This window comes from Corvus cornix, chromosome 20 (genome assembly GCF_000738735.6).
Source record: "Corvus cornix cornix isolate S_Up_H32 chromosome 20, ASM73873v5, whole genome shotgun sequence".
Lineage (NCBI taxonomy): Eukaryota > Metazoa > Chordata > Aves > Passeriformes > Corvidae > Corvus > Corvus cornix.
In genome coordinates, this window is record NC_046349.1 from 3,949,660 (window position 1) to 3,977,517 (window position 27,858).

Sequence of the window (27,858 nt, forward strand, 5' to 3'; positions counted from 1 at the left end):
CGGAGGACCAGGAAGGATGGAGCATGCAGATCCTGAGAGCGAGGACATCTCACATCTCCAGCCCCTCGGGTGATTGATCAACCCTTCCTCCTCTAGGAACACTCTCCGAGCTCCCTGTGCCAGCTGTAGCAGCTCCCCAGGCAGGGCAGCCCAGCTGGGACCATGCCATGGGGTTACACACCCCCATCTGCCCCATGCTGCACCTCCACCATCGTTCACCACTGCTGGGTATCCCCGTGGAATCAATCCACCCTGGTTTATTTGCAGCTGAATCCAGCTCTGGCACTGCCCTGAGATTTATGCTCCACACAAGCGGTGACAGACAGCAGGGTTGGGAGGTTAAGGAAGCAATATTTCCAGAATTTGCATAAAACAAGGGCATTTCATAATTTAGCTGATGCAGATTTGGATAAGATGAAATTGTTGGCCATTTTATAATTAGATGGCTAATCATAAAATAACCTTTGCGAGTCATCAAAAACCATTATTACACAAATGAATTCCTGCTTGGTACTAAACTTACTTTACCCTCGTCCTTGAGGACCAGAGACAGTAAAAGACGACCTTTTTTTTTGGTGGAATTCATTCTGCAGCCAGCCCCATGATTTTACTGTGTTTTACGGATCACAAATGCTTAATCAATAATGCAGTGCTTTCGGGAATGATGTTCTTTCTTGTGTCTCTGTCTGGAATTGTTTGGCTGGCTGCTCACAAATCTCTTGACATGGATTCATTGTTCTGGAGATACCCTTCCCTGCATCTCAGGGCAGATTCATCAGCTGAGCTGGAAGGAGTGGGAAGGTTTATTGGGGTAAAAAGAGACGTCATGGCAAGCAGGTAGAATCATTGCTCTGGGTTTGCTGGTTGACTCGTCAGGTTAATGAATGGCCCTAGAAAGCCATTAAGTATGCAGCTGCTGGAAGATCCCTTCTTCAGCAAATAAAAACAAAGCTGGGGCACCTCTTCCCACATGCCAGTGCTGCTTTTCTCAGAAAACAAGGATAGGAAAGGCAATTGCTGCCCCCTCCAAGCCCAGGAACCCTGTGCTTCTCAGTGCCTGGCTGTGGAGATGATGTTTCCCAGAAAAGCAAGTTTGCCTCCCCAGGGGTTTCCCTACTCTTAATTTCTGTCCAGTTATAGAGGCATGGGTGTGTTGCTCCATTAGAGCTCAAGAGGGGGGATCCAGCACCCCCAGCACAGACCCCCACACTCAGCTCCCCCATATCACATTATTTCTCTGCCCTATAGGGTTGTTGTGAGAACTGCACTAAGCATCACACAAAACAACCCTACACCAGCCCTGGGGATCACTCAGCTCCAGACCAGCCCAGACCCAAAACTCACACCAAGCTTCAGTAGCACCCTGGGCTCCTGTGACCACATTCATCTCAGCACCAACAACTTCTACCACTCAGGCTTTGCTTCGTTATCAAAGGTTGAGGGAAAGAGGCACTTAGATCAGGTACAGCTGTCTGCAGATGGGAAAAAATAGGAGAAAATGGCTGGACATTTTTAAATCTGGAGTCAAAGCAACAGCCATGGTCTGCAGGGCAGCACCTGCCCAGAGAAGGTGGTGAGAAGCTTCCCTAGGAATAGTCTCTGTAAAATAGAACCACCTCATTCCTGTCCTCTCTGTTTAACTTTCCGTGCTCATTGTAAGAGGAATTAACTGTTGTAGCTCAGCCCTAATTTGTGTGCAGTGTGTAGCAGGTACTGACCGTGTTTGACTCGGCCACCTGAGTAAATGTTGGATCTGCTCACGCCCCATGGACAGGCAGCAGGGAGAGAAGGCTCTGTCAGGGTCTGGCTCATTACACAAAGCACCTGAGACTGCATCTCTCCGGGTGATCTCAAAGCACTGTGGCAAACAGCGATTAACCCAAAGCCCCCCAACACCTCCACGGGCATGTGGGGCTGAGCAAATCCTCAGCTCACAGCAGGGAGGAGTCACCAGGGGCACCAGAGGCTGCAGATCCCTGCCCACCCCCTTGTCCCCATGGGGTCACACCCCATCACTGCTCCCCACAGCAGATGGGTCATCCCACTCATCCCCAAGCATACCAACCAGCACCTTTAGACACCATTTCGGCATAATCTGAACCAAGACCTTATCCCTAGCTCTGCTGCAGCTGCTGGGATGAACCAGGGAGAAGCAGGACACACAAGGACCAGCAGGTTGCGGAGCCTGCAGCAGTGGGGGGCCCTCAGACTTCTGTCCATTCAGCACAGAGCTGCTGCAGAGCATTGACTGCCTCATCAGCTGTGCAAACAGAGCGTTTCAAGGTCCAGCACACAAGCCCCTTCTCACTGCAGTACACTTATATTTTAATTAGCAGCTTATGGGCTGATTACCCTGTTGTTATTCGTGGCACTGTGTATCTGGGCTGGCGGGCTCCCAGCAGGAAGCTGGGCTCCAGGAGGGCAGGCAGGGAACCCACACTCACTGCCTGGAGCTCCTCAGAGGGCTCTGCTAAGTGCATCCCCCCCCATCATACATTGCTCATTGCCCTGCGGCTGCTTCCTCGGGGGTGGAGGAAAACTGAGGTGAGAGAAGCAGCAAAGAGCCTCTGTCAGACTGCTGAGACATGAGATGTCCCAGCTCCGCAGCTGTAACTCACCCCTGCAGCACATAAGGCAGGCAGTTCATAAAATAACGCGAGGTTTTGGGGGCTGGGCCATCTCACCCCAAAGCCGTCAGTTACCTGATAACACTAAAGTCTTATTTTTATCCTAAGAGGGATTGAATAAACTAGGGCAGGTGGTGGAGGAAGAGGATTAAGTCCATAAACTTCTTTTTTTAAAGACAAAAAAACTACTTTAATATGTGGGTCATACATCATTTCTGCCACACACCTGCCCACATCTGCACACTGCAGCTCAGACATGCACATGATCCTCCTCTAAACCTGGTGCTAATCCTAAAATCCTAAAAACTGTTGACCCATCATTATTAATTAGCTTGCTTGCCAAAGCACACAAGAAAGATGATCATGTTATTAATCTCTGTGCTACCTGCTGTGATGCTGTCTTGGGCAGGGGGAGCCTGACAGAAAGGCTATGGAAGGATTTCCCTCCCATACCCCCCAGCAGCACCCCAGGAATCAGCTGCTCAGCCAGAGCAGAATTCCAGCTTGGAACTCGACAGTGCAGGATAGTGTGTCACCATAGCAAGCATGTAATAAACATAATTATAGAAGAAACTTATGATTATTCAGAAGAGCGTGTGGGCAGCAGCGAGCAATACATGATGTAAAAGCATTTCAGTAACTGCAGCAGAGCTTTCCAGATCTCCCAGATCCATATTTTATGAGAAGAACAGACAGAGGCATCAGCAGAGGGGCTAACAGAGCTCCCTCTTTAACCTCAGTACTGCCATCAAAAGCTCAGCATAAGCAGGGTTTGCTGACACCTCCTGCCACGAACATGTCTGGGTGTCACAGAGCTGATGGCACCCAGCTGTTTCCTCCCAGGTTTGTTTCCAGAAATTTACTTTTTCCTGAGGAAAAGACGCACTGGTGCCTTCCCACTTCTCTTTGCCTCTCCCACCACCCAACAGGGACACCCCAGTGGGGCACTGGATGAGCAAACCACTGGCAGCAGCAGATGGGAGGACACTCAGCTCATCTGGGAGGACACCAGGCTCTGTGACACAGCCCCAGCCTTGGCTGGGAGCCCCCCTGGGCATGCTGGAGCACATTTTGGCACGTGGCCTGAGCTGCTTCCAAGCCCAGGCAGGCTGGTGCTGTGTTGGATTCCCATTATTTATGGTTTGGGCGATGGGAAGCGCTACCAGACACACACACTGCACCACCACGAGCTGATGTGGATGCCTGGGGCATGTTTCCTAACAGAGCTATTATGGATTTAAATGATAGCATTTTCCAGGCACTTGCAGCAAGATGTTTTCAAAAGCCCCGTGTGCTAAGCTGTAGCTGAATAGCTGAGTGATCTCCTGCAGAGATGGGGACCCAGAAAGGGGGAATTTAGTTGATTCCTTATCAGCAATACCTAAAATGGCTTTTTTTTTTTTTTCTAGAAGAAGGAAGAAGAAACAGTTTTTCTTAGAAACAGCAGCTTTGCCTTCCCATCCAATGGAGAGCTGGAGCCCTTTGTCCTTACTGCACCCTCCCACTGTGCTCTCACCAGCTTCCCACCCTGACCTGGCTCCTTCTCCATCTCCCAAAGTTGATCTGATGTCCTGGAATCACCCCTGGCCCAGTGCTGTCCCCACAGGGGCAGGAGAGGAGAACGGTCAGGCCAGAGTCAGATGGGCACCAGTGAAACCCCCAACTGGAATCTTGAAAAGATATGAGGGAGATGGAGAAGGTTTTGCATTTCAATGTGGCTTGTCCTGATAACAGAGGAAATTCAGCAGGTCTCCAGCCAGCCACAGAATGCTCAAAACACCCACGACAGACACAGCACGGCCTTTTATCAAACAGAAAAATGCTCACCTCCCTTCATTTTATCTTCAAAGACACCTCTCGAGGTCGCTTACCCAGGGAAGGCAACAGGAAGAAATACACAAACATTATGCTTCAGAGTGGCTTCTTTTGACATAAATACTATGTGTGAATCCCCTTCCTGACCCCAAAACCGGGGCAGCTGCATGGGGACAGCTGACAGAGAGCACCCAGAGAGCATCTCCCAGGCATTTACAGCTCAACAAGCCATCCTCCCTCGGGTCACAGCCTCTGCCTGGGCACAGAGAGCCAGCACAACACCAGATCAGGCCTTCCTCCTCAGGATTTCACAGCTTTGGTGGCATCTGGCTGGGTTTGACCTGGCAAATAGCTGTCTGGAGGAAAGTGCTTTGTAAGAATTTTGTTGATGTGGTGGGAGGATACAAGAGCCATAAACATCAGTCTGGACAGAGGCTGAGGGCCAGGAATGATCAGCCCCAGGGCTTTGGCCAGGGGGTCCCCATGAGGTGGGAGGCAAAGCAGGGCCCTTCCTTTGACACCAGCACCAAAAGCACCATGAGCTGTGCCTGAAGGCAGCAAAGGATTACAGCTTTTTCCTCCTGTTCCTCCTCCCCTCTCCTTCCCCAGGAGCAGCGTTTCCTGCCAGTGCCACAGCTCTGAACCCACACCCAGCAGAGCTCACCTGTCCCTTTACCCAGGAGGAAGCAGCACAAACCAAGAGCTGGAAGGTTTTCCAGCCTGCTGCGTGTCCCTGCTCTAGGGCTGTGCTCCTATTTACCCACTCCTGAAATGGATACAGCAGCTCCTCCCCATGCAGGCCCATCCAGCACACTGGGAAGAGCTCTTGATTTCATGGACCAGTATTTATAAGGAGTTCATGCTGGAGCCTGTGCTTCACCTCCCTGTTTTATTTTTAAGTTTCGTTTCATAGAGCTCAGACAATTCTTTCAAGGTTCCCATGAATGATCTTTATCCCTTCTGCAGCTCATTCCAATTCTGTGAATAAAATCCCTGGGTGGCCCTGAAAAAAGAAGAGAAAAAGGATGACATTTGAAGTGAAGTAAGAAACTGAAAGGAGAATGTATTTTTAAAGAAAATTCACAATTCTAACCACAGTAAGCCATAAACAAGAGTGTTTGGCATCTGTGGATGTAGATGCCAAAACCCTGTGCAGGGAGGGGTAAAAAAAAGATGGAAGGGGGTTATCTGCAGTTCGTAGGCAGAGGGACTGGGGTTCTAAGGAGGGAAAGGTCTGAACTGCACACACCTTTTATGTCTCTCACAGGGCAGGGGAATGACCTTGAGGTCAGCTGGAGCACATCAGGGATGACACAAGCATCAGCCCACATGAAAGCTGCCAGAAGCAGAGATCCTGAACTGCCCTACCCCAATGAGCCCCTCAGCCCCATTTTTAACTCTCTTCTGCAGGCAGGGAGGGACCCTTTCCACTGGCAGTTTTGGGGCATTTCTCCTCTTCTTGATCCGCTTCTTCCCGTAGCAGGGAAGCTCATTTCATCAGACTGCCAAGAGTCCTTCCACCCACCTACACCCTCATCATGCCCTCCCTACTCTTCACCAGTTTCCATCCTCCTGGGGCCTCATGGATCAACCGGTGCCTCTTAGCCCACGCCAAAGCCGAGTGGTGACAAAGGCTGATGTTTGCGCTTATTGCCCAAGATGGGTCTGAAGTTTGTGTCGCTCCCCCTTTGATCCCGAACAGGAGGGTGTTTGCCCTGCCCTGGGTGTTGCTGTGGCGATGCCTGCTTCACTCCTGCCTTTCCCAGCCGCTCCAGGAGGGAAAGGACGCGCTGCTTCGGGCTCATCCAGCTGCTCCACGGCGTGGCAACACTCCCGCTTAGTGGCAGGAGCGGAGAATAATCCTTCAAACCAGAAATAACTCTAATTAAAGGGACAAAACGATCTCCTGGCTCGACACGGGTCCAAAGTGTAGAGCTGGGTGTTAATCCAGCTCCATTTCCACGGCGTGGGACTTGGAAAAAAGGTTCCTGGCATCCAGAGAGGGGGAAAGGATTTCCTTCCTTGCGATGGAAGGATGCTGGGTGCTCCCCTGAAGGCAGAGCAGGGTGGGCTTTGCAAGAGGGGTCAGGCAGGGTCCTCACACATCCCCTTGGCCGCAACAGCCCAGGATGATGGGCTGGGAGGAAACCCCAGGGCAGGATAGAAACCACAGCAGAGAGGGCTCCAGAGAGCTGCAGGGATTATTAGGCAGAAATTAATCTGTAAAGAAAACTTAGCAACAGTTAGAGCAAATATTGATTTTGTGTTTGTCTGCTTCTGCAGGGCCTGAGAAATGGCAGATTTAGACATTAACTGGGCTGTTTTGGCTTAATTCAAACCTCGATTTACACTGACCCTGGGAATAGATGAGTACATCAACAGAATTTAATCTAAAGTTTTTTTTTTTTTTTTTTTCCTCTTATCTGGTCCTTTTCTGCAGATCTGACAGCAATTTTGGCACCTGTTACCTGCTGTACAATTACAGATAACTGGCTTTATTTCCACAGCCAGACACTGGGCTCTCCCTTCCCTAATCGACTGACTTAGGCACTTTCAGCAGCCCAGTGCCCCTGGCTGAACTCAGGACTGGGCACAGCACAGTGGCACCAAAAACCCCCTAAAAACCCCAAATCCCACCTTTAAAGACATCACTGTTGTACAAAGCATCCCATTCCCTGGGCTGGCTGCCTTGCTCAAAGTCAAAGCTTTGGGTGAGATTTCCAAAACTGAACAAATTTTGAAAAACTCTAGGAGGGATTAGGAATGCAACATCAATTTATGTCCTACAGCATCTATTTAGTGTCTTGGGAAAACAAAACAAAACCAAAGCTAATGCATTTACAAACACAAACCCACTATAAAGTATTAGATTTGCCTCTCACAAGCTATTAGGTCACCAGGTCACACATGACCCAGGTGGTGATTTTGGCCACTGCCAGCTACCCTTGTACAGGCCAGAGCCTGCCCATGGCCAGGGGAGATGAGCCTGTGCTTGCCCCCTGGGTAGTTTTGCCAAGTCTTTTCCCAGCAGGGGTTTTAACTCCCTGAAATTTCTGATTCCTAACATTTTTCCAGTGAGAACATTTATTTCCTCACCCTGAACCCTTTGGTTTCCACAGCAAAATATTTTCCCCTGACCTAGTACCATATTTTAATATTTGATTATTCTGTTCAGGCAGAGATGAAGAACTGCAGTTTTCTCACTCCAGAAACAGGGGCAGGCAGGATTTTAGGTTTCCAAAGCTCAGTTGTTTTCCCATCCAGCTGCAGCCAGCTGTTAGCACAAGTGGTCTCCATCTCTTGCAAAACCCAGGAGCTGCTCAGCTAATCCTCAGCACATGTCTGCTCAGCTAAAATCATCCTTTTAATTTCCCAAACCTCTAAGCCCACAGGTTAGAGTGTCAAAACAAGCACATGGGAAATTTTACAAGGTTATTGCTGAGCTACTACTCAATGAATACCATAAGCAAAGGCAGGAGAGGAGGCACTCTGCTGGTCAGTAATCCCCAGGATCAAAGCATTTTTTGGCAAAGCAGAAACCCGGGACACCCCACACCAACCTCAGCATCCCCTTGCACTCCTCACAGGGTTTCTTCCCTGCACTGAGCTGTAACCAACTAATATTTAGCTACTAATGACCCTCTAACGGAGAATTTCCTCTGCTCTGTGCCACCACACCTGTTAATGAGGAACTACCAAAGGGCAGCAGGGCAAGGCTGGCTTGCAGCAGGAATTGCAGCCAGGTCAGCAGCATGTCCTGCCGCAGCTGCCAACACCTGGGGAACACCAAAGCCCTGGAGCACAAACCGTGGATCCCGTGCCCACAGAGCCCTTGCTTTGCCAAGGCTGGCCTTGTACCCCGTTCCCCAGCTGAGCCCCATCAGCTGTCTTTTTCTTGTTTTTCCTTCAGATGCAAGAAATGCCCAAAATACGAGGAATTACACTGTTCACCGTTTGTATTCCTCCACGGTCAGATCTCTCTCCCCAAGGGTGTGGAGCCACAGGCCCCTGTGAGCAACCTGCTGTTTGCACAGGCTTTAGCAGAATTAGCTGTGAAAACGAGATAAAAAAGCTGTGAAATTCCTTCAAGCAGCAGGAAGGAGCCCAGCAGCTGAGAGCCCTTGGAGGGACACACAGCACAGCAGCTCCCACACTGCTGACCATGGAGCTGTGTGAGCTCAGCACTCCTCAGCCCCACCAGCCTCCATTTCAAAGCCAGACTTGCCAATAAAAAACCATGGATGTCCTTTTTTCATCTCCTTGCCCTATTATTTTTGCTTTCCCCAGCTTCTTTAAGGCCTATCCCAGCTGGAAACAACATCCTGTTAGCAGTCAGGGCACTGCCATGACCCAGGAGCTCCAGCTGTGCTATTCCCTTCCCACTCCTGGTAAGAATCAATCCTTTTTCCATGTCTGGACTCAAACAGGGAGTCATCTGCTCTGTTGTGGAATGCAAAATACCAAAAGATAAACTTTAAAATCAAGCAGCAACATGGGGTTTGTGCAGCAAGTTGGGCCATGGGACTGGATTCCTCCCACACACAGCCAATGCTCCTGGAACACTTTCATCCTGGTTTTTCATTTAAAGCTAAATTAAACATCCAGATTTCCCTTTGTGAATGAAGGTTGGGCAGCCTGAGAAGGCTGTGTGAGGCTTCACAGGGACATCAGCCAGGGACAGGGAGCCTTGGACTGAGAGGGGTCTCCACCAAAACTCCCTCTCAGGGTCTCCAGCTCCAGTCCAGGAACTCCACAGCCAGCAAGAAGTTCAACCTCTATGAAACTTTTACTGGAAGAAAGCAGAGCATCCAAACTAATAGGAAAAACAAAGCCAGTGCCACCTTTTTTACCCCACCTGTAGAACAATGTCTATTCCTGGGCCCCAGGACAATCAAGCCAGGCTGGCAACCTCCACACTAGAAAGAGCATCATTTTCAAATTAAAAGCTAATTGTCTTTTTACCCACTAACTATGCTAGGCCTTGGTATTTTTCTGCCCCTCAATCTTTCCCCACAAATGTTCTGCAATGCAGAACTGCCAGGATTTGCAGCCTCAGAGAAGCAGTTAATATTCTCAGCCTCCTCCTCCTTTAATTTGGGCACAGCTCTCAAACAGAGGTGCCAGGCTCACACCATGATTTATCCTCCAGCAGCCCCTGCCTGCTCAGAGCTCCCAGCTCGTGTCAGCTCCAGGAAGGAATTGCAATTCCAGGCTTGGGTTTGTACAGCCACACAGCGCAGGACCAGCTGAGCCCACCAAAGGCCGAGCAGACAGGGATAGGTTTATGACAATTTCTCTTAAAATAACACCAGAATGGGAGCAGCTAAAGCCAGGCTTCCAGACAAGTGCTCCCAGCCATCTTTCCAAAGCAAACGCTGCAACACTGAGAAACAGAAATAAAAATTACTTCATGGATTTGCTCTGGCCCCAAGCTTGTAAAAATGAAAAACAAGCTGGGTTTCTAAACCTCCCTCATTTCCCAGGATCCAAGGTTTTATTAACAAGTTTGTCAGTAAGGATTGTTTGACTCTATTTCCAGCATAAGCCACAACCTGAAACGAGGTTTGTGCAGCCCAGCTCTGGTTTTCCACCCTGGGGTGGGTACAGCGTTGCTGTGTGCACACCCCCAGCCAGAGGCAGACCTGCCAGGACAGCTTTGGCCAAGGAAAGCACAGCACAGCTCACCCAAAAAGCTCTTCCTGTGCTGCTGAGCTGCTCCTCAGTTTTTCCAACACCTTTCCAATTGCAAAGTTAATATGTTGCTAAGATCACCACATTTCATCCTTGGCTGCCTCAAAACAGGGCAGTGCTACTGTTCCCACACTGGAACAGCTACGTGGATGCAACTTTAGCGTTCACAGGAAAGGGAACAGAAAGGCTCTGCTACATCACACACTTCTGCTGCTCTTTCTCCAGCCTCCATCCACCCCTGCACCTCTGCAGGGATCCCAGCCACCCCGAGCTCAAACACACTGTGGCACCTGCCCATAAAGTAGCCCAAACTTCTGAACAGCTGATGAAACTACCAAGAGTGTGTGCTGGGGGAACGTCCCTTCTCCCCCGTGCTGAGAAGGGAATTCCAACAGGAATTCAACAACTTGCCAGGAGAGCAAAGAGCCCACACAAAACCCAGCACTTCTCTGCCTTCCCCGAGGGCTGTGAGGCAGAGGCAGAGTCCAAGGGATGTGAGCACCATCATTTATTGGAAGAGGGAGCATTTTAGGTTCCCACAGTTGTGGGAGAGGCCCCGCTGGAGCCATGGCAGGACAAAGCAGGCCCATGGGGAGCAAGGGGCTCCAGGCACAGGTCACCCCACTGCACCACACCCTCCCTCCTCCTCCAGCCCAGGGGGACACTCCATCCCCTGGGGAAAGCCGGGAAGGAGGCTAAAGGCTTGCAGGAACCTTCACAAAGCTGTTCCTGAGGTAGCAGAGCAGCAGCAGGAATCCAGGGATGCTGTGAGGCCGGTCTCCAGCTCCAAGGTGGAACATGGCTGCTGCTTCCACTTTTCCAGAATTCAGGTCTTGCAGAGAGAGGTCTTGCTGTCAGCTGTCCAAGCCTCCCTGATTTGCCTTTCCATAATGATCCCAAAGCTTGCATTCCACACACTAGCCAGCAGTTAGCCCAATTTATAACAGTATAGATCTACCTGGGAACTGAAGGGGGAAAAAAATCCACACCCACGTACTAAGACCTGGCCAAAGATATTTTTTCCTGTGGTTCCCCCTCCACTTATTAAAAAGTTTAAAAAATAAAATTAAAAAGCTGAACAATCCTTCATGATAAGATTAAGGTCCTTGATGTGTGACTCTGTTTCAATGTGCCCAAAAACTGTCGAGCTTTCTCCTGCATGAAGAGTTGGTCTTGGGTTCCACCACAGGCCACTGCTTTCCAAGCCCTGCTCATCTGTAGAGGGAAAAGAAAGGATGTGTACAACACAGTCAAGGGAGAGGACCAATCTTGTTGACACCGTATTCTGAAAGACTGCAAAAATAAACAAAACTAACAAGGGAAATAAAACTTCAGAACCCATCTGGCAACCAGGAGGCACTTGCACACCACCAGTTGCTCCTCACAGCTGAGGTGGCAATTTCTGGGGTTCAGGTTCAGCAGTTTCCCAGGTGAGTGCTCCATTTCAAGGCAATCCACATGCCCTTTTAGGGCTTTCCCTTAACTTGCCTCAAGACAAAAACCCCAAAGCACAAACCTATTAAAACTCACTGCCCTGAAGGGATTCCAGAAGGATAGAAGGAATTCAAGCACAGCTTTAGAGTTTATTGCCCACCAGTTCAATTCCTACAGGAGCTGCTTGGCCCCAGGCCTATTTTGATCAAATGCCATCCTTAACAGCAATTTAGCGCTTTCAGCTTCAACAGGGCCCCACAGCACAAAGGAAGAGCCAAAAACCAGCTGTGCTTCAGTCTCTGCACACAGAGACTGAGGGCACCTACGAGGTGTTTCTGCACTCCAGGAAAGCCCCAGAGAATCCTCTGGTAAATGCAGCCAGGAGACAGGCAGTGCCCTGAGCTGGAAGTGCCTGTCCACATGCACTGCAGGGAACCAGGGCTCCAGCATTTGCCACAGCAGCAACATCCCACACAGCCACAGAGCAGCTTTGGGCCCACTGAGGCTCAGCCCAGAGCTGGATGAGCCTCCTTAATAAAGAACTGCCTGCCAGCAGCACCAGAGCAGCACAATAAATCCCCAGAGCCCAGCAGCAGCACAGCCAGCCCTGCTGCCTGTGGGCAATGGGATTTCACTGCACACCTGTACTCCATCACCACACAAGCTGCCTCACTGGCACCCCCGAGTCACTCCCAAAGTTTATTTATAGGGAGCTGTTAGCTCTCGGAGCAATACGACCCTGGCGAGGACAGGAGAAAAAATTGAAGTGTTTAAGCAGGGTTTATTTGGGGAAGGGGAAGGAATTACTCTGGCTGAGGAGTATTTATTTGTCAGAATAAAGAGCTCTCACAAGACAGGGACAGATGCTGCTCACTGCAGTTTCCTGGGGACAACGCTGCACCTGGGCTCTTCCTGGGATGGGAAAACACCCTCACACAAGGCCCCAGTTGCAGTCTAAGCCCCCCAACAAGGACAGCACATGTTTCCATCCTCACTGAAGCTCGAAGAGACATCCGATGACTCACTCTACAAACACCTACAAAATTATAGTCCCAATCCCTATGTCTGAGCTACACTGCCCAGCAAAGCACGGATACCTCTCTACAAATGCATCCTGCATGCAAGCTGTGACGATTGCAGAGAGGTCTGTTTATGCCCCAGAGGGCCTTTGTGGGCTGCTGTGACTCCAGCACAACCCAGCTCCAGAGCTGAGGAACAGAGCTGCTGTAACAGCACCAACCTCAGCAAGAGGTACAAGGTGCCACACCAGAGCTCTGCACTGCCACGGGGTCAGGATAAAGCCAGCCCATGCTGCCTAAGGCACTCAGCCTTCCCCACAACCCAGAAGCACCCTAAAAAACACAGGGGTGGGAAATACCTTCCTGCTTAACCTTTATACAGCACTTCAGAGTTGCTCTGCCCTGACAAGCAAAAAAGGTGAGCTTCCTGCTGTCCACCCAAGGGGTGCTCACTGGAAAAAAGAAGGTTTACTTTACTGCCAGAGCAATCATCCAAATTCCTTGATGGGTGCGAATTCCCATGGGGAAATCCAGGGCCAAACATGCTGAGCAGGCCACAGCTGTGTTTTGTAGGAATGTAGAATGACACCTCTGGCTCAGCATCTCCCAGCCTGAGTGCAAAGACAGCCCTGGCAGTGTAGGGATGCCCTTGCAGGAGTTCAGAGCTCCATCCCTTACTCCTCAAGGGACAAGGGCAGTGTGCCAGATAAACTCCTGCCTGGGAGGGCAGTGGCTGCAGGGCTTACCGGCGCTGGTGGCCTGAAGTGGCTGGGCATTTTCCTGTAGGACATCTTCTCTGGCTGCACTTGCACAAAGGCTCTGTTGAGCAAACCACTGTCATTCTTCCTGCTTGAGGAGGAGAGGTTCAGGGACCGTGACAGGAAATTCACAGGCTGCACCAGGAGAAAAAGGAGAGCGTAAGGGAAGGAGAAATCCAGCCCTTCATACACATTCACATGGACTGTTCAAAGGCAGCTCCAGGCTGCTTCTGCTGCTTTGCACAGTTTTGCCAGAGCAGAGCCAGCTCTGCCCCTGCTCTGAGCACACAAGCCCTCACCTGGGCTCTTTTGAAACACACAGTCTTGGGGAGGGCAGGCAGGTTCTGTGTCATGTCTTCATCCACAATATCCAGGGCCAGAGACTTCCGCACCTTCTTGATGGGACTCCTGCGCAACTGGAGGACGTAGGAAAACCAGTGTCACCATGAACCTACCCAGGAAAGTGCCCTCCTGAGGGCCCAGGGTGCACACCAAGGCCACATCACCCCAGTTCTGCATGGCACCAGCACCTCAGGAAGAAGGTGTGTGCAGCCTTCCCCACTACAGGGCACAGCAGCTTCCAGTGCCCCCCTCCTGGCACCTTGAGCCAGCAGCTTAGAGAAAGAGCTTTAGTAGGAAGGAAAGGCCACCAGGCAACTGAGACTTCTTATACCAGCTCAGAGCCTTCTGGGAGCCCAACTTGCCCCAGGTGCTCCAAGCATGCCAGCAAGCCCTGAGCTCAGCATAAACCAGGACACTCCTGGCAGTATTTTAAGCAGGCCTTAACCTCAGGCACCTGTTGTTGATTAAGAGAGCAGCCACAAGGCTAAAAACATTTTGGCACCAAAAGCAGGATGACTAAAACCAGCCAGAACACTCCTTAAGAGTACACAGCAGATAGCAGCTGGCACTGGATGCACAGCCAGCTCACCCCTTGTTTCCTCTTTTGTTTCTCAGGCTTCACATCATCCTCAATGATGAGTTCAATGCCAGCTTCACTTCGGAGCACCTCCTTCAAATCTTCTTCCAGGTGAGGAGTCTGGGGCTGGGGTGGAAGGCAGAGAGAGCACAAGGCAGTCAAAATCTCTGTGCTAGGCAGGGTCACAAGTGTTTCCCTGAAGGGACAATGGGGTCAGGAGAGCCCACAGTGGGAGCACAAACACAACAACATATTTGCTTCCCATCTGGAAAAGATATGACAAGCTTTCTGCTAGGCTGATGGATTTACAGGATCTCCAGGTGTGAGAGACTTATCAGCTGAACCCCACACGTGCCATCAGGAGACCGGTGTGCACACAATGCCTGGGAGATCCAGCTCCTCAGGGAGGCCTAGGCTTTTCCCTGCTTTTCCTCAAGGTCATCAGTAGCCAAGCACTGCAGCCCGACTCAAGGGCAGCTTTTGGCACTTTTAGCTGGTTTACAGAGGAGCTGAAAGTCCTGTAGCTCCTTACAGTGAAAGGACCACTGTGACAATGTCCCCTTCACCCCTCCCCTCTCAGCCTGGCACTACCACACCACCCTTTGTTCTGGCACAGATAAAAGTTTGCTCACAGCCCTGCACAAACCTCTCCCCTCCATGTCTCATTTGCATTCATCAGCCCCACACCCTGCTCAATAATTACCAGAGGTCTAATTGGTCCATATTTCTCCAGGGCATTTTTGAAAGGCGTGGGAGTGTGGGGTGTGTTGTCCACCACATATGTCTGATCTGGTGTGACAAACCTGGAAGCAGAGCGGGAAAGAAAAGGGATCAGACAGGCTGGAACCCACACAAGGCCACAGCCCACCCAGCAGCTGAGCACAACAGAGGTCACTTAGCTGTGCCCCCAGCCAGCCTGGACACTTACTCCCTGCAGCTCAGAGAAGAGCTGTTTTGGGGGGGAAAACACTGATTTAAGGAAATCCCCAGCCTGCCTTGCCTCTCTCACAGTAATGCCATGAGAAGTACTGAGAGCTATGTCTGAACTGGAGCAGACTGCTGTGTGGAAAGGGACACTGCTCAGGGATGAGGAAAGGACTTACGCTAAGTTCTTCTGGAGCAGAGGGGTCTTGTCCCTGTGCAGCGGGGTGGTGACAATCACCTTCTGGCTGCACACGGGTGTGGAGGTCAGGGAAGGGTTCTCCAGTTCTAGTGTATCCTGTTTGGTCCAAAAGTTCAAGAACTGCACAGCACAGGGAAGAAAAATTGAAGACACTCAGTCTCAAGCATCACATCACAAGCCATTACTTTTTCCTAAATATGAGGGAAACCCTGAGGCAGGAACATTTCTCCCAACCCAGGATGGGTTACAGACTCAGTTCTGTGCATGGACACACACATGAAAGTGCCCAGAAGGTGCCTCTCACCCATAGAGATTATTCACTTCCCATAAGGGATGAGCTGATACAACTTTCACAGCTACCAGCTACAGAGTAGGAGAGAAGTCTCTCCTTGCACTGGTAATCCCAGCTCACCCAGTCTATTCCAACCTCAGGCTGGCAAACATGAGGGAAGTCCACATAACACAAAGTGTGCAAGTTAACAGGTCTTGCATTGAGCTGTCTTCAGCCTAAACTGTGAGAAAACAATGAACTGTGTTAGCTCTGCTAGGATTTTACTTCCCTAGAGCCAGTAAGCAACATCTCTGCCTCCACGAAGAACACAGTTTGTACCTAAGAACCTCTTGGGAGAGAAAAATTGTGTTTGTGACATTCACTGATGGCTGAAGCTCAGCTTGAGGTAGGACATGCACTTTGCCTTCTCAGATTCACTCCAGACACTCCTGCCTTTCACACTCTGCAGAGCTGTACATTATGGGTCCCATTCTGATTGCTTCCTTCCTCCTGGCCTTTCCCTCAAGGTCCACCTAAACCTGCATTTTGGACTGTCCTGTGGTGCCCTCCCACGTTTTCTGCTGCAGAAACAGCAGAAATAAAGGCCTGGAAGGCACAGCTGGACCCTCGTGGGTCTGACCACCACAGAGACCACGTGTGGGGACACTGCAGGAGTCACAACAAAGGCTGAAACACCCTGAGTCCCTTTTGCAACAAAGACAAGGCCAGGAGCGTTTTCATAAGCACAGCAACACAGATCTGCACAAGGTGTTTGCTGCCCTTGTCTGTGTGACTGAACTGCAAACAGACAGGGAAAGCAAGTTTTCAGTGTTGCCACTCTGCTGCCCGCAGCTGGGCCAGCAATGCCCTGGGGACAGCAATGCCCTGGGGACAGCAGCAGTGTGCTCTCCATCACAGGGGGCTCCTTCCTCACACTGGGCAGGTGCCCTGCCCCTCACACAGGATAGTTGGGCTTCCTTAAAACTGCAAGCACTCCCATATGGAGACACAGGCTGCTGCTCCCTCAGGAAGGGCAGCACTGAAGAGAAGCAGTGCCAGAAACCAGCTCTGAGCCTTCTTTTAGCACAGGAACACGCTCTGCACACTGGCACTGCCTCATTCAAGGCAAGAGGAACACAAAGGGGGCAGAGCTGATGGGAATGTATGACATTAGGGTGAGAAGATACCTGAGATGGAGAGAAGGGCAGTGTCTTTACAGGGGTGCCCTTGGGCGTCATGCTGTTGCAGGACTCCAGGAAGGACATGCTGGTGCTGGTGATGTTCTCTGTGACAGGCGAGAGGGAGATCTTCCTCTTCTTCTGCCTCTTCAGCACCGAGGGCGGGGTGCCAAAGCTGCCCTCGGCGTGTGGGGAGATGGGGATGAGCTCTCCCTTGCTGCTCCTGCTCAGGTCAGAGATGGTGTGGCCGTCCAGGCGGTACTCAGTGACGCTGGGCAGGGCCAGGGCCACCTCGCCGGGCACTGGCCTGGCCGGGCTGGCGCTGCCGCTGCTGCCACCGGCTGAGGGCTCCTCGGGCAGGTCGAACTGGGTCAGGTCACACCACCCATCTGGGTCCTGCACAAAAGGGAAAGTGTCAGCAGCAGCCCAGGGTGGAAGCTGAGCAGCCAGACTGAGCTGGGAGGTGAAATAAGTAGGGGTGTGAGATGGCACCAAGCTTTGGAAGGAGCCTGGCCAGGGACAGCTCAAGCCCTTCTCTCCTCTGCCATGGGCACAGCTGGAGCCAGATCAGGGATCTGACCCAGCTGAAAGCTGCTGCTTGTGCATGGGGCAGGTTTTTCTATTAATGCAAGGCTGGTTTCCCTGTTTGTTTCACAGCACAGCTGCACAAACAGCTGCACCCCCTCAGAGAACGGACAGAAAAATCAGCTGGGCAGAGGGCTGGGACTGAATGAAGCAACTATCACCCAAGAGCGACCCACAGTCCTGGGCACACCTGTAAAGCTGGGCACGGGGCTTGGGTGCAACCTGCACAGCTGAAAGCAGACTAAAACTGACCAGATAGTTCAGAAATGAGCTGCTTCACAGCTCCACCCCACCAACACCCAGCACCATACAAGGGCCCACAGATGCAGTGCTGAGCCTCAGGCACACACTGTCTGCCTATACACAGGCAAAGTGACTCCTTCACGGATTTTAAGTGCCTCAGGCAGGCTGGGGGCTGCAGAGGCAACTTCCTTCTGACGGCAGCAAAGAGCCCTGCTGGTTTTAGCCAGCCTCCCATCCTGGTGTGCCTCTGTCACCCAGGGGACCTCAGCACCGCTTGACTGGCTGAAAATAACTAATTTCAGTGAAGCTACCTCCACTGAAAGCAAATGGTGGCATTGTGCCAGCATGAAGGGGTCTCTCCTGCATAGTACAATGGGCTTGGCTTATTCCCAGTCTGTCCTGTCCTATCCCACCCCATGACAGGGCAGAAAGGAAAGCCAATGAGCATGGGCCTGAACCATTACAAAAAGGAGAGCTGGGGACACTCTGGCTGGCAAAGAAGGGCTTGAAATCAGGTTTGCCAGCACTTAGAGCCTCCCACACAGGCAGAGCCCACACACAAGGACACCCACCTAGGAAAATCTACACAAGCCCACAGCAATACTGGCAGAGCTGGAAAGGTCTAATCCAGCCCCAGAAGAGAGAGAGGAGGAAGCTGCAAGGCAATGACAGACCCAGCTCTCCTCAGGGTGATGATCAAGGGGACCCAGTAAGTTCAGTCAAACAAAAAGGGTGAGGGTCGGTCTCCCTACAATAACTGGAGGAACAAGGGTCTGTTACTTACAGATTCAATCATGTCCAGAGCTTCACTGAAGGCTGGGGCACAGCTTGGGTACAAATAGTTGGTAGCTTCAACGACCCATTTGTACGGTGACTCGACCAATGAAGTGCCATCCTCAGGTACTGCATCATCTGGGGTCCCCTCCACGTTCTGCTCTGCCACTCCTGCAGCTGGCAGCTCCAAGGGCAACTCCTGTACACCCGTCACTTCCTCATCACTGACTTCTTCTTCCTTTATTTCAGAGACATCCACTGGCCAGTTTGGCAGGACATTCTTGGCACATACAACAAAGAAAGTCCAGATATCAGCAGAAAGCAAGGGAACAGTGTCAAGTCCTGGGGACAGAGAGCACCTAGACACGTTCAGCTCTGCCCACTCTCCTACCTGCCACCAGGTTTGTTTCACATCCCCATTCTCCCTCACTGTTCTGTCCCATACAGTGAGCAGGAGTCCACACAACATAAGAAGCACAGGACTGCTTAATCAAAGATGTCATTTTCCAGTGTCCCAGGAGGAAGTTCTACTTAGGCTGAGCATGTAGCACTAGTTCTATGCTTCCTATTTTCCAGGAGCCTGCCTTCAAAAACTATATGCTTTCTTCATGAAAACAATCACTGGGTGTACTTTCCTGCTTCCTTGTTAAGAAGAAAGGAACACAGTATCTCTGCACCCTGCTCCCACACACACACTGTCTGCAGCAGCCTCCTTCTCCCACCAGCCACAGCACAACGAAGCCAAAAGAATATTCCGTGTCCAAGACAGGCTTGTTGCTGGGATTGGCAAGGTAACAGCTCTAGCAGACTGCTGTCCTCTGCCTGGATAACACACTCAGGCTCCCATCACACCTCTAGCTCCTGAAGGGAGAGATCCGGGAGGCTGGGGAAGGCACAGACTGTCTGGGCAGACACCAGGCTGCGGAAAAGCGTGAGGCAGCAGAAGGGTGGACGAACAGCTCCAAAATGCATTATCAGGGCAGGAGACTGACCCAGCTGCCTGCTGCAAGTGTGCTGGTGCAGTACCTGGCTCTCAGCTGTCGTCTGACTTTGCCTCTCCTTGTTATCCACCTCCACAAGGAGGTACAATGACTTGGACTCCTTGGTTTCGTTGAGAAAACCTCCTGTGTCCACTTTCCGCTTGATGGTGGAGTTCCAGTGATTCTTCACAGCATTGTCAGTCCTGCAGAGAAAGCAGAAGGGAACAAATCATCACTTACAGCAGCTTTAAAGCACAGCTGGCAGCTCCAACACACGCCCCAGCCCCATCCTGAGAGCCTAACACACGGATCTCCAGGGGCCACCCAGCAGGGAAGGCAGCAGCGAGCAAAGGGGTCCTACCTCCCAGGCAGCAGCTTGGCAATCTCTGCCCAGCGATTCCCCAGGACCTTGTGGGCCTCAAAAATGATGCGATCCTCCTCCTCTGTCCACGACGACTTCTTCACCTCAGGGTTCAGGTGGTTATGCCAGCGTTCCCGGCACTGCTTCCCTAACCGCCCTTTCAGGTGCTTGGCTATCAGGGTCCACTGTTTGGTGCCATATTTTTTAACCAGTTCAATTACCTTTGGAGAGAGTGGGAGGGAAATAAGGAAATGGAAAAAAGGAGAGGAAGGTCAGTACAGTCATCTTCAGGCTTTGCTCTTCACCTCTCCTGGGACCAGGCACGGACAGACAAAGAAAGGCCCCTTTGGAGGAAGAGCTGGAGGGACCCAGCAGGGCAACCAGGTGTTCCAACCCTCATGAGAGCAATGATTCAGCCAAATTTCTCTAAGAGGCTGTTTCCACACAGATATTTTGCCACAGAGCGCCTGTGAATGCAGATGACCCCTCCCAGAAGATGGGGTGGAGACTGGCAGGGGCCCAGATATAGAAACACGTTCCCCATTTCTGAGCAAGGGCCAAGTCCCACCTGCTCCAAGGCTCCTCTGCCCTCCCTGCTTCCGAGGGCCTGGCTGTGTGACAACAGTCCCCATCAGCTGTGCACTGGGCTGCTGCTCCCTTTCACAGTGTGGTACACCTAGGACAGACAGGGCTGCAGCTCCACGCCCTGACAGCACCAGGACAAACAGGGAAAGAGCCAAATTCATTTAAGAACCATCCACTTTGCCTCTTCCCCTTCGCCCAGGGCTCGGTCACTTCTACCTGAGCCCCAACACAAATGCTTCTGGGCACTGAATCCATTCTGGGCTCCTACAATATCCAGGGCACAGTCAGGATGAAACACTCCCTGCAATGTTCAGCCCATCAAAATCCTGGCTGAAGAGTTCTCAAAGAACACTTCTACCCTGGCCAGCTGTGCTGAGCAGAAGGGTGCAGGTAGAGAGGTAACAAATGTCCCCGCTGTAGACTCCTGCCTTTTGAGCACAGAAAAATGGACCCAAGATGCCAAACTGAGGCCAAGGAGCTGGGCCAAAGAAATGAGGAGTGAGTTGGAGCCCAGCCTGGCCAGGATGGGCAGGCTGGCAGAGTTGGGACAACACAAAGGGCAGGGGAAAGCAGGCAACAACTGCTCTGCTGTAAGAGCAGGGAACAACATCAGGAGAAGCTTCCTTAGGGCTTGACATAATGAGACCAAAAGGGAAAGAACTGGGGGAGCAGAAGTCTTACAGAGAATCTGCCAAACTAGGATGTTCTGTACCAGAAAACCTTGGTAAAATTTGAATTTCATTCCAGCTTTTCTGAAGTACATCAAGATGATGAGTCTGTCTGAGCTTGCCTCTCTCAGCTGACTCTGGAATCAGCAGAGAAACAGGCTCACAGGAGTCATGATTCACCCAGCCAACCTCAGACATCCACTCCAGCCTACCTACTGTGGGCACAGGAAATACCAGTTTTATTTTCTCTCAGACCCAACCTGGCCAGGCCAGGTGGAGACCTGCCAGCAGGCAGATGAATTAATTCCCTTTTCAGCTCTCTCTCCCTTGGCAGCCTACTGTAGCAGCACTGTGTGAAAGGGAGAAGGTGTTTACCTGGAGAAGCCTAGATCACATCACATCCCAACCATGGCTGCCTGGGCTGCTCAGGGCAGGGCAGACAGAGCTGCTCTCACAGGTATCCCCCATGGGGAACAATTACACACAGTTTACAACGTCTGAGGATGGCTCTGACATCTCCATCCTCTCTGCAGACAGAGACAGCCCAACACTTTGATCCTCTCAGCCCTCACTTACCTTTTGGTCCTCTTCTTTGGTCCAAGGACCCTTAACCAGGTCTGGATTCAACACTCTCAGCCACCGGTACTGACACTGCTGGTCACTGCGGTTCTGGGAACAGGAATGGGAACAGCCCTGTGTTAGACCAGGGACTCAAAAAGCTCCAAAAGCAGCAGCAGTCCCCATACACACAGGCTGTCCCACAGAACACCTGCAGAAGCACGTGGAGAATACATATGGAGGCCCAGGGCACTGGACACAGGGACAGGAACCTCAGTTTCTCACCCCAACTCCAACAGACTCGCCCCAGAAAGCCCTCTGTGCAAGAAGGTCTCCTCCTGGTTTCACAGCCTGGAGCTGTGAAGTCAGAGCAGAGTCCCACTGCACAGACACAGGGAGCCAGCACGAGGAGAAGCAGCAACATGCAGACATGGCATTCCCAGCTGGGCACGAGGTCACTTACAGGAAAGTGACTGGCCAGGAACTTCCAGTCATTCTGCCCATAATGGCTCACTAACATCTTCAGCTGCTCATCCTGCAAAGGACAAAGACATCCACTTTCAGATACACTGAGGCAACACCTGCCACAAGGCTGATGACATTAAAAGAACAAGTTAGATATTTTGAACTGTCAAGGTTTTGTTGGCATTTTGTGTTCAGGGGAGGAAGGCAGCTCACATCAGCCTTTAGCAGCTCTCCAGTACATGGAGCCCACATGGCACAGACTGCTTCTGAGCTCTGTACTAGGACAAGCTCATACATTAAGTACAAAGTAAGAGCTCAGCCCTGTTCCTCTAGTCTGATTCAAACTCTGTGGCCAAGGGCCTGCTTATCCAGCCCCAGTACATCCCTGACCAGACAGTCCATCTCCCAGCTCAGCCACTGCTTTTGGCTGGCCAGGACAGCTGACTGATTGAAGTATATCACCACTAGCCCTGGCGCTCTTCTGTCTTTCAGTGCTACAGGGCTCTACAGCATCTCTTTAGTGATCCCTGCTATAGCCTGGGTGTGCAGACTCCTACAGCTCACACAAAGCCTGTTAGAGGGGTCCTTGTCTGTGAGCTCTGGCTGGCTCAATAATTAAATTATTCCCTGCCCAACATGAGCCCAAGGCTTTGATCCCTCCCCACAGACCACCTTACTTGGTGTTCTGACCCCAGCTGTAGTTTTCACACTGCACAAACCAATAGTGAAACTAGGAGGAAGGAAGAGAATATCCCAGTAAATTCCAGGCTCTTAGCCAGGATGACTAAGCCATGATCCCAAGTGTCAATACTCCAGAAAAAGGAGTACATTTCCACTGCACATTTCAGCTTGTTGGAGGCATCAGCCATCATCTGGACCCCTCTGTGCTCTCAGGAGTGTTACAGGCAGTGGTATTTCACTCAGTACTCACATGCTTAAGTTAAAAATGTTTGAGTGCTTGCTCTTCAGGCTACATTTCAAACTCCCCTGAACCTCTGAGCCTCATTCAGGCCTGAGCTCAGTACAAAAGACACATGGTCCTCTCCAGTAGCAGGACAGCAGGAGGTGAGGTCGTGGCTGGCAGGTGAGGACTGGGGTGGAGTCACTCAAGCCCAGGGTGCCATGTCAGCGGCACCACCCCAAAGCACCTTTCTCAGCAAATTTCAGGCTCTCACTCACCTCTTCTTGTGTCCACTTGACTTTGCACCTGCCATCCCGCTGCTCCGGCACATCCAAGTCTGTATCCTGGTAATGCAGCTCATCCTGGTCCTCACTAGAAGCGAATAAAGGAAGATTATAACTTCCATGCAGGAGAGGGAACAACCTCCACCATACAGAGCAGAGCTCAAGAGCAACCTGCACCATTATAGAGCAGAGCTCCAGATCTCTCTTCCAGACCGAGCTCCAACCTCACCGACACCCACCCAGCCACCCCAGACTGAAAGGAGATCCTCAACTTTGGGCTCCAGCGTCTGCTGGCAAGTTTTATTCTGCCCAGAGCAGGGAAAAGAGCGTTTCTTTCCATTTCTGCCCCTGCTGTCCCTCGGGGCGGACTTTGCATCTGGGCACCGGCCTCATTTCCCCGGTACAGCTCAGCAGCGCCCGGATCGCTGGCGCAAAGGGGCGCGGGGAGCGGTGCGGGGCAGCAGCCGCAGGGCTCCCGCTCACCCCCCGCTCCCGAGCGGATGCCGCGGGTACCGCGGGGCCGCCGCCCTGCGTCCCGCATCGCGCTGTCCGGCCGGCGAGCGGGAACGGGGCGGCCGGGAGGAGCCTGCCGGGGTTGGGAGCGGGCACGGGGAGCCCCGGCACGGCGGGGTCGGCACTCACCCGCGGGCGCGGCGAGCCATGGCGGTGCGGGATGGGGCCGGGATGGGGCCGGGATGGGGCTCGGGCCGGGCCGGGCGCGGGTCCGGAGCGGCGGCGCTGGCGGCACTTTCCTATCTCGCGCCAACGGCGCCCCCCCGCGCGGGGCCGGGCCGCGCATGCGCGCAGCGCCTCCCGCCCGCACAAAGAGGCGCGCGCGGGAGGGCGCCCGTCCGCCCCGCCCCCGGCACCCTCAGGGAACCCCGCACCCAGCCCCGCACCGACCCCGGCACCTTCAGGGAACCCCGCACCCAGCCCCGCACCGACCCCGGCACCTTCAGGGAACCCCGCACCCAGCCCCGCACCGACCCCGGCACCCTCAGGGAACCCCGCACCCAGCCCCGCACCGACCCCGGCACCCTCAGGGAACCCCGCACCCAGCCCGCACCGACCCCAGCACCCTCAGGGAACCCCGCGATCCCCGCACCCAGCTCCGCCCCGCCCCCGGCACCCTCAGGGAACCCCGCACCCAGCCCCGCCCCGCCCCCGGCACCCTCAGGGAACCCCGCACCCAGCCCCGCACCGCCCCCGGCACCCTCAGGGGAACCCCGCACCCAGGCCCGCCCGCCCCCGGCACCCTCAGGGAACCCCGCACCCAGCCCCGCACCGACCCCGGCACCCTCAGGGAACCCCGCACCCAGCCCCGCACCGACCCCGGCACCCTCAGGGAACCCCGCGATCCCCGCACCCAGCTCCGCACCGACCCCGGCACCCTCAGGAAACCCCGCACCCAGCCCCGCACCGACCCCGGCACCCTCAGGGAACCCCGCGACCCCCGCACCGACCCCGGCACCCTCAGGGAACCCCGCGACCCCCGCACCCAGCCCCGCACCGACTCGCGACCCTGAGGGCACCCCGCATCCATCCCCGCGCCCGATCCGGGAACGCCACATCCAGCCCCGGCACCCTCAGGGAACCCCGCACCCAGCCCCACACCGACCCCAGCACCCTCAGGGAACCCCGCATCCAGCCCCACGCCGCTCCCGGCACCCTCCGGGACCCCCACGATTCCCCGCATCCATCCCCGCGCCCGATCCAGGACCCCCGCAACCCTTCCTATCCCCACCCCCGGGATTGTTCCACATCCACCCCTGCCCTGACCCGAAACCACCGGCATCCCCCACACTGACCCAGGACATTCCTGCATCCACCCCTGCACTGACCCATCTCGTTTCCATCCTCAGGACCTCCGCATCCCCCTCTACATGGACCCAGGGCCCCCCCAGAAGCTCCACATCCACCCCCTCCACCAACCTGAAGCTACTGGGACCCCTCATGCCACCCCAGGATACCCTCCATTCACCCCCCACCCCAGGACCCTCCATTTCCACCCTTGGGACTCCCTACATCCACCCCTACACCGAGCTGAGCCCCCCTCCAGCCACAGCAGCAGCCCTGGGCAAAGGGCAGGAGTGCCACACAAGCTACAGAATATTCCGGGTTAGAAGGAACCCCCAAAGATCATCCAAGTCCAACTCCTGGCCCCAGCCAGGACAACCCCAACAATCCCATGCCTGAGAGCATTATCCAAACACTTCAACATATACTATCCACATCATCCACTAGGTCTGTGTATGTGGATATTCCTAACCAACATCTCACAAAACAAGGCAAAACTTAAAAAAAGGTGCCACCTTAATAAGGACCACTGACAGGACAAACACAACCCAGCCCTCAGAGTACCTCCATCACTCAGCCATGGCCCACCATCACTGCCCCTGTGCTTAAAAAGAGGCAAACAGAAGCCCCTCCCTCTCCCAAACCAGCTTAATTGGGAAACCAGCCTGTTAATTGATTACCAGAAGTATAAAACTCCTGTAAGTACCACTAGCAGAAAAGGGTCAGGAACTTTGAGGGATATTTATAGAAGCTGAAGGTAAGTAGTGCTATTTACTCTGTTTTCTTAATCTCTTTTTTATTTCTCACACACTAGGAGAAAAGGTTTTTAGTCTCTTAAAGAAGACTTTTCTTATAGACTGAGCCTACGGGCCCTTTGTACTAAATTTAGGAGCTATTTATCACTGCTTAATGTGCATTCAGGATAAAGATGGGTTTGGAGCATAGCTATCCCTTTCCTAGGCCTGCCCTCGTTGCTTGGAATGGTGCTGGAAGTCAGCTGATGGTGAGGGTTATCACAAGTGAGACTAAGGTGAGAGCTGCCCCTCAACCTCTCCTATCCAAGCCTGAGCTTGGTTTTGGTGCCTCCCTCTCAAAGGGGCTCAATTCTAGCTGGGGTTAGTGGTCCTCTGACTTCAGGAGTGGGATAAAATGTTGCTCGATCCCCTGTATGGAGCTAAGAGTAGTGATAAACAGGCTGAGGTCAACTAAATACAGCTCCAGGGAGGCTCCCCAAGGACCTCTGAGCAACAAACACACTGTGGTGCGCTATTTCTGACTCTAAAAAATGGATGCTCTCTTACTTGTCCTGGATCCTGCTCAGCTCCTTGCAAGACTGAGACAGGATTTTGGCAAGAGTGGTCCATGCTACTGTAAGTCTGTAATTCCTTTGTGAACAGTAATGTGTTTATTCTGACAGGGTTACCCTGATCTGTCTCTATAAGCCAGACAGCTGTTGGATTCTGCACCATGCTGTCCACCCGGAGGCACAGTGCCAGCATCCTGACCAGAAAGGAAATTCTAGAAAATGGGTTCTTGGCCGGGTCCTCCAACCATAGCCATTCTTTTCCTGTTCTGAGTTATTACATGGACTCTAGCAGTGCTTCCAAACTGGACACCGGGGGGCTTCCCATGGACTTGGACAGCACAGCAAGTGGCAGTTCTCTGTGTGTTGTCAAGCAGGTAGAGTCTCTGAGCAGCTGTGTGAAGACTGAGCTGCACAGCCTGACCCAGAGCATCTCTGACCTCGGTCTCATCTGCTTCTGCAAGGCCCACCATGGCCACGCCACTTTTGAGGTGTCTGGTTTGCCATGGGAGCACCCCAGCAGAGACGGCCGCCTGATGAATGTGTCACAGAAGACCTCGACACCTTGCAAACCACTGGAGAGCCTGCTCTTCAAGGGCCCTGGGCTGGTTGGAGATCTCTCAGCCCTTGGGAAAGTGCCAACACCCAGGTGGGACATCTCCACAGTAAAATCCTTTATGGATACCAGCACATCCCTTGACGTAAGCACTGAGGAGTTACGGTTACTGGGATGCTCCATACCAGCCACATCATCCCTGGAGACCCCTGTGGTGATTCCTCTGGCTTGCCCTGGTGCCTTCAAGAAGCACCCTACACTGATCCACAGCTCTGCCACCCTGCAGACCCAGCTGAGCGATCCTGACACCGTCCCTGTGTTTCTGCACCGGACTCTGTGATGCTGCTGCCCGGGCTCCAGCTGGATCTGCTGGGTGCCTGCACCCTGCTGCAAGGAGCAGAGACCCACGCTGCCGCACAGAGGACGGAGCCAGCGGCTTGAGTGGTGACGGCGGCACCTGGTGACAAGTTAAATCTCCCCCCCTGGGGTGACTGACTCGGCACTGCTGGTGGGGGATGTTTGGGCTGGTGATGGCACCCCCGAGAGCCGCAGCCTTGGCGGCTCCTCCCCCTCCTCCCCGATCCCTCTCTTTTGTATTAACACAATAAAGATATAAATGTCTCTCTGGTGCTGGTCTCCGACTCTCGCTGCATTCCCGACCTGAGGTTGAGCCCCCTAAACACCCAGGGCCGGCCTCCGGTACAACCTCACCGGGTGCAGCCCCCTCCGGCACCGCCCGGCGCAGGATCCTCCAAGGTGGCCGTGCCCGAGCCCCCCGCCCCGCCCGCCCGCGTTACCTGGCAGAGGGGTCGGGAGAGGTCCGTGCGGAGAAGGGGCAGCGGGATGCGGCTGCAGAGCTGGGGCCATGGCTGCGGGGCCGGCGCTGCCCGCCGGGAGCGCGGGCGGAGGCGCGCCGGGGCTCGGATCCCTCTCCTGGCGCAGCGGGAAAGCACAGCCTGGCAG

The 27,858-nt window shown here is 53.1% G+C and overlaps 2 protein-coding genes across 3 annotated transcripts; one reads left to right on the forward strand and one right to left on the reverse strand.

The window, feature by feature from the left end:
* Positions 1-9,209: 9,209 nt before the first annotated feature.
* On the reverse strand, positions 9,210-27,799 carry MYBL2 (MYB proto-oncogene like 2). 2 transcript variants are annotated; one of them, XM_010397153.4, is made up of 14 exons: positions 27,693-27,799; positions 23,234-23,327; positions 22,053-22,124; positions 21,608-21,700; positions 19,779-19,999; positions 19,464-19,620; positions 18,448-18,717; positions 16,845-17,231; positions 15,367-15,506; positions 14,967-15,066; positions 14,276-14,389; positions 13,644-13,760; positions 13,333-13,479; positions 9,210-11,348 (listed from the first exon to the last, which is right to left on the reverse strand). In XM_010397153.4, the coding sequence occupies exons 3-14, from the start codon at positions 22,107-22,109 to the stop codon at positions 11,220-11,222; spliced, it is 1,932 nt and encodes a 643-aa protein (XP_010395455.3). In that variant the 5' UTR covers positions 22,110-22,124; positions 23,234-23,327; positions 27,693-27,799; the 3' UTR covers positions 9,210-11,219. The 2 variants fall into 2 exon arrangements, with proteins under 2 accessions (XP_010395455.3, XP_039419518.1); XM_039563584.1 differs by lacking the exon at positions 27,693-27,799 and adding an exon at positions 23,882-23,956.
* LOC120411070 (proline-rich protein 2-like) lies at positions 23,935-24,765 on the forward strand. The gene has a single exon (XM_039563635.1). It carries the CDS (start codon positions 23,935-23,937, stop codon positions 24,763-24,765), a length of 831 nt encoding a protein of 276 aa, XP_039419569.1.
* Positions 27,800-27,858: the final 59 nt, after the last annotated feature.

What these genes read in the sequence shown, in the direction of transcription:
- LOC120411070 (XM_039563635.1), top strand. Translation starts at nt 23,935, where the DNA reads ATGGGGCTCGGGCCGGGCCGGGCGCGGGTCCGGAGCGGCGGCGCTGGC.
- MYBL2 (XM_039563584.1), bottom strand. Translation starts at nt 23,901, where the DNA reads ATGGCTCGCCGCGCCCGCGG. An exon ending in GCCAAGCTGCTGCCTGGGAG is followed by an intron (nt 19,621 to 19,778) that starts GTAGGACCCCTT and finishes CTTTCTCTGCAG; the next exon opens with GACTGACAATGCTGTGAAGA. An exon ending in CTGCTCCAGAAGAACTTAGC is followed by an intron (nt 15,067 to 15,366) that starts GTAAGTCCTTTC and finishes CTCTGCTTCCAG; the next exon opens with GTTTGTCACACCAGATCAGA.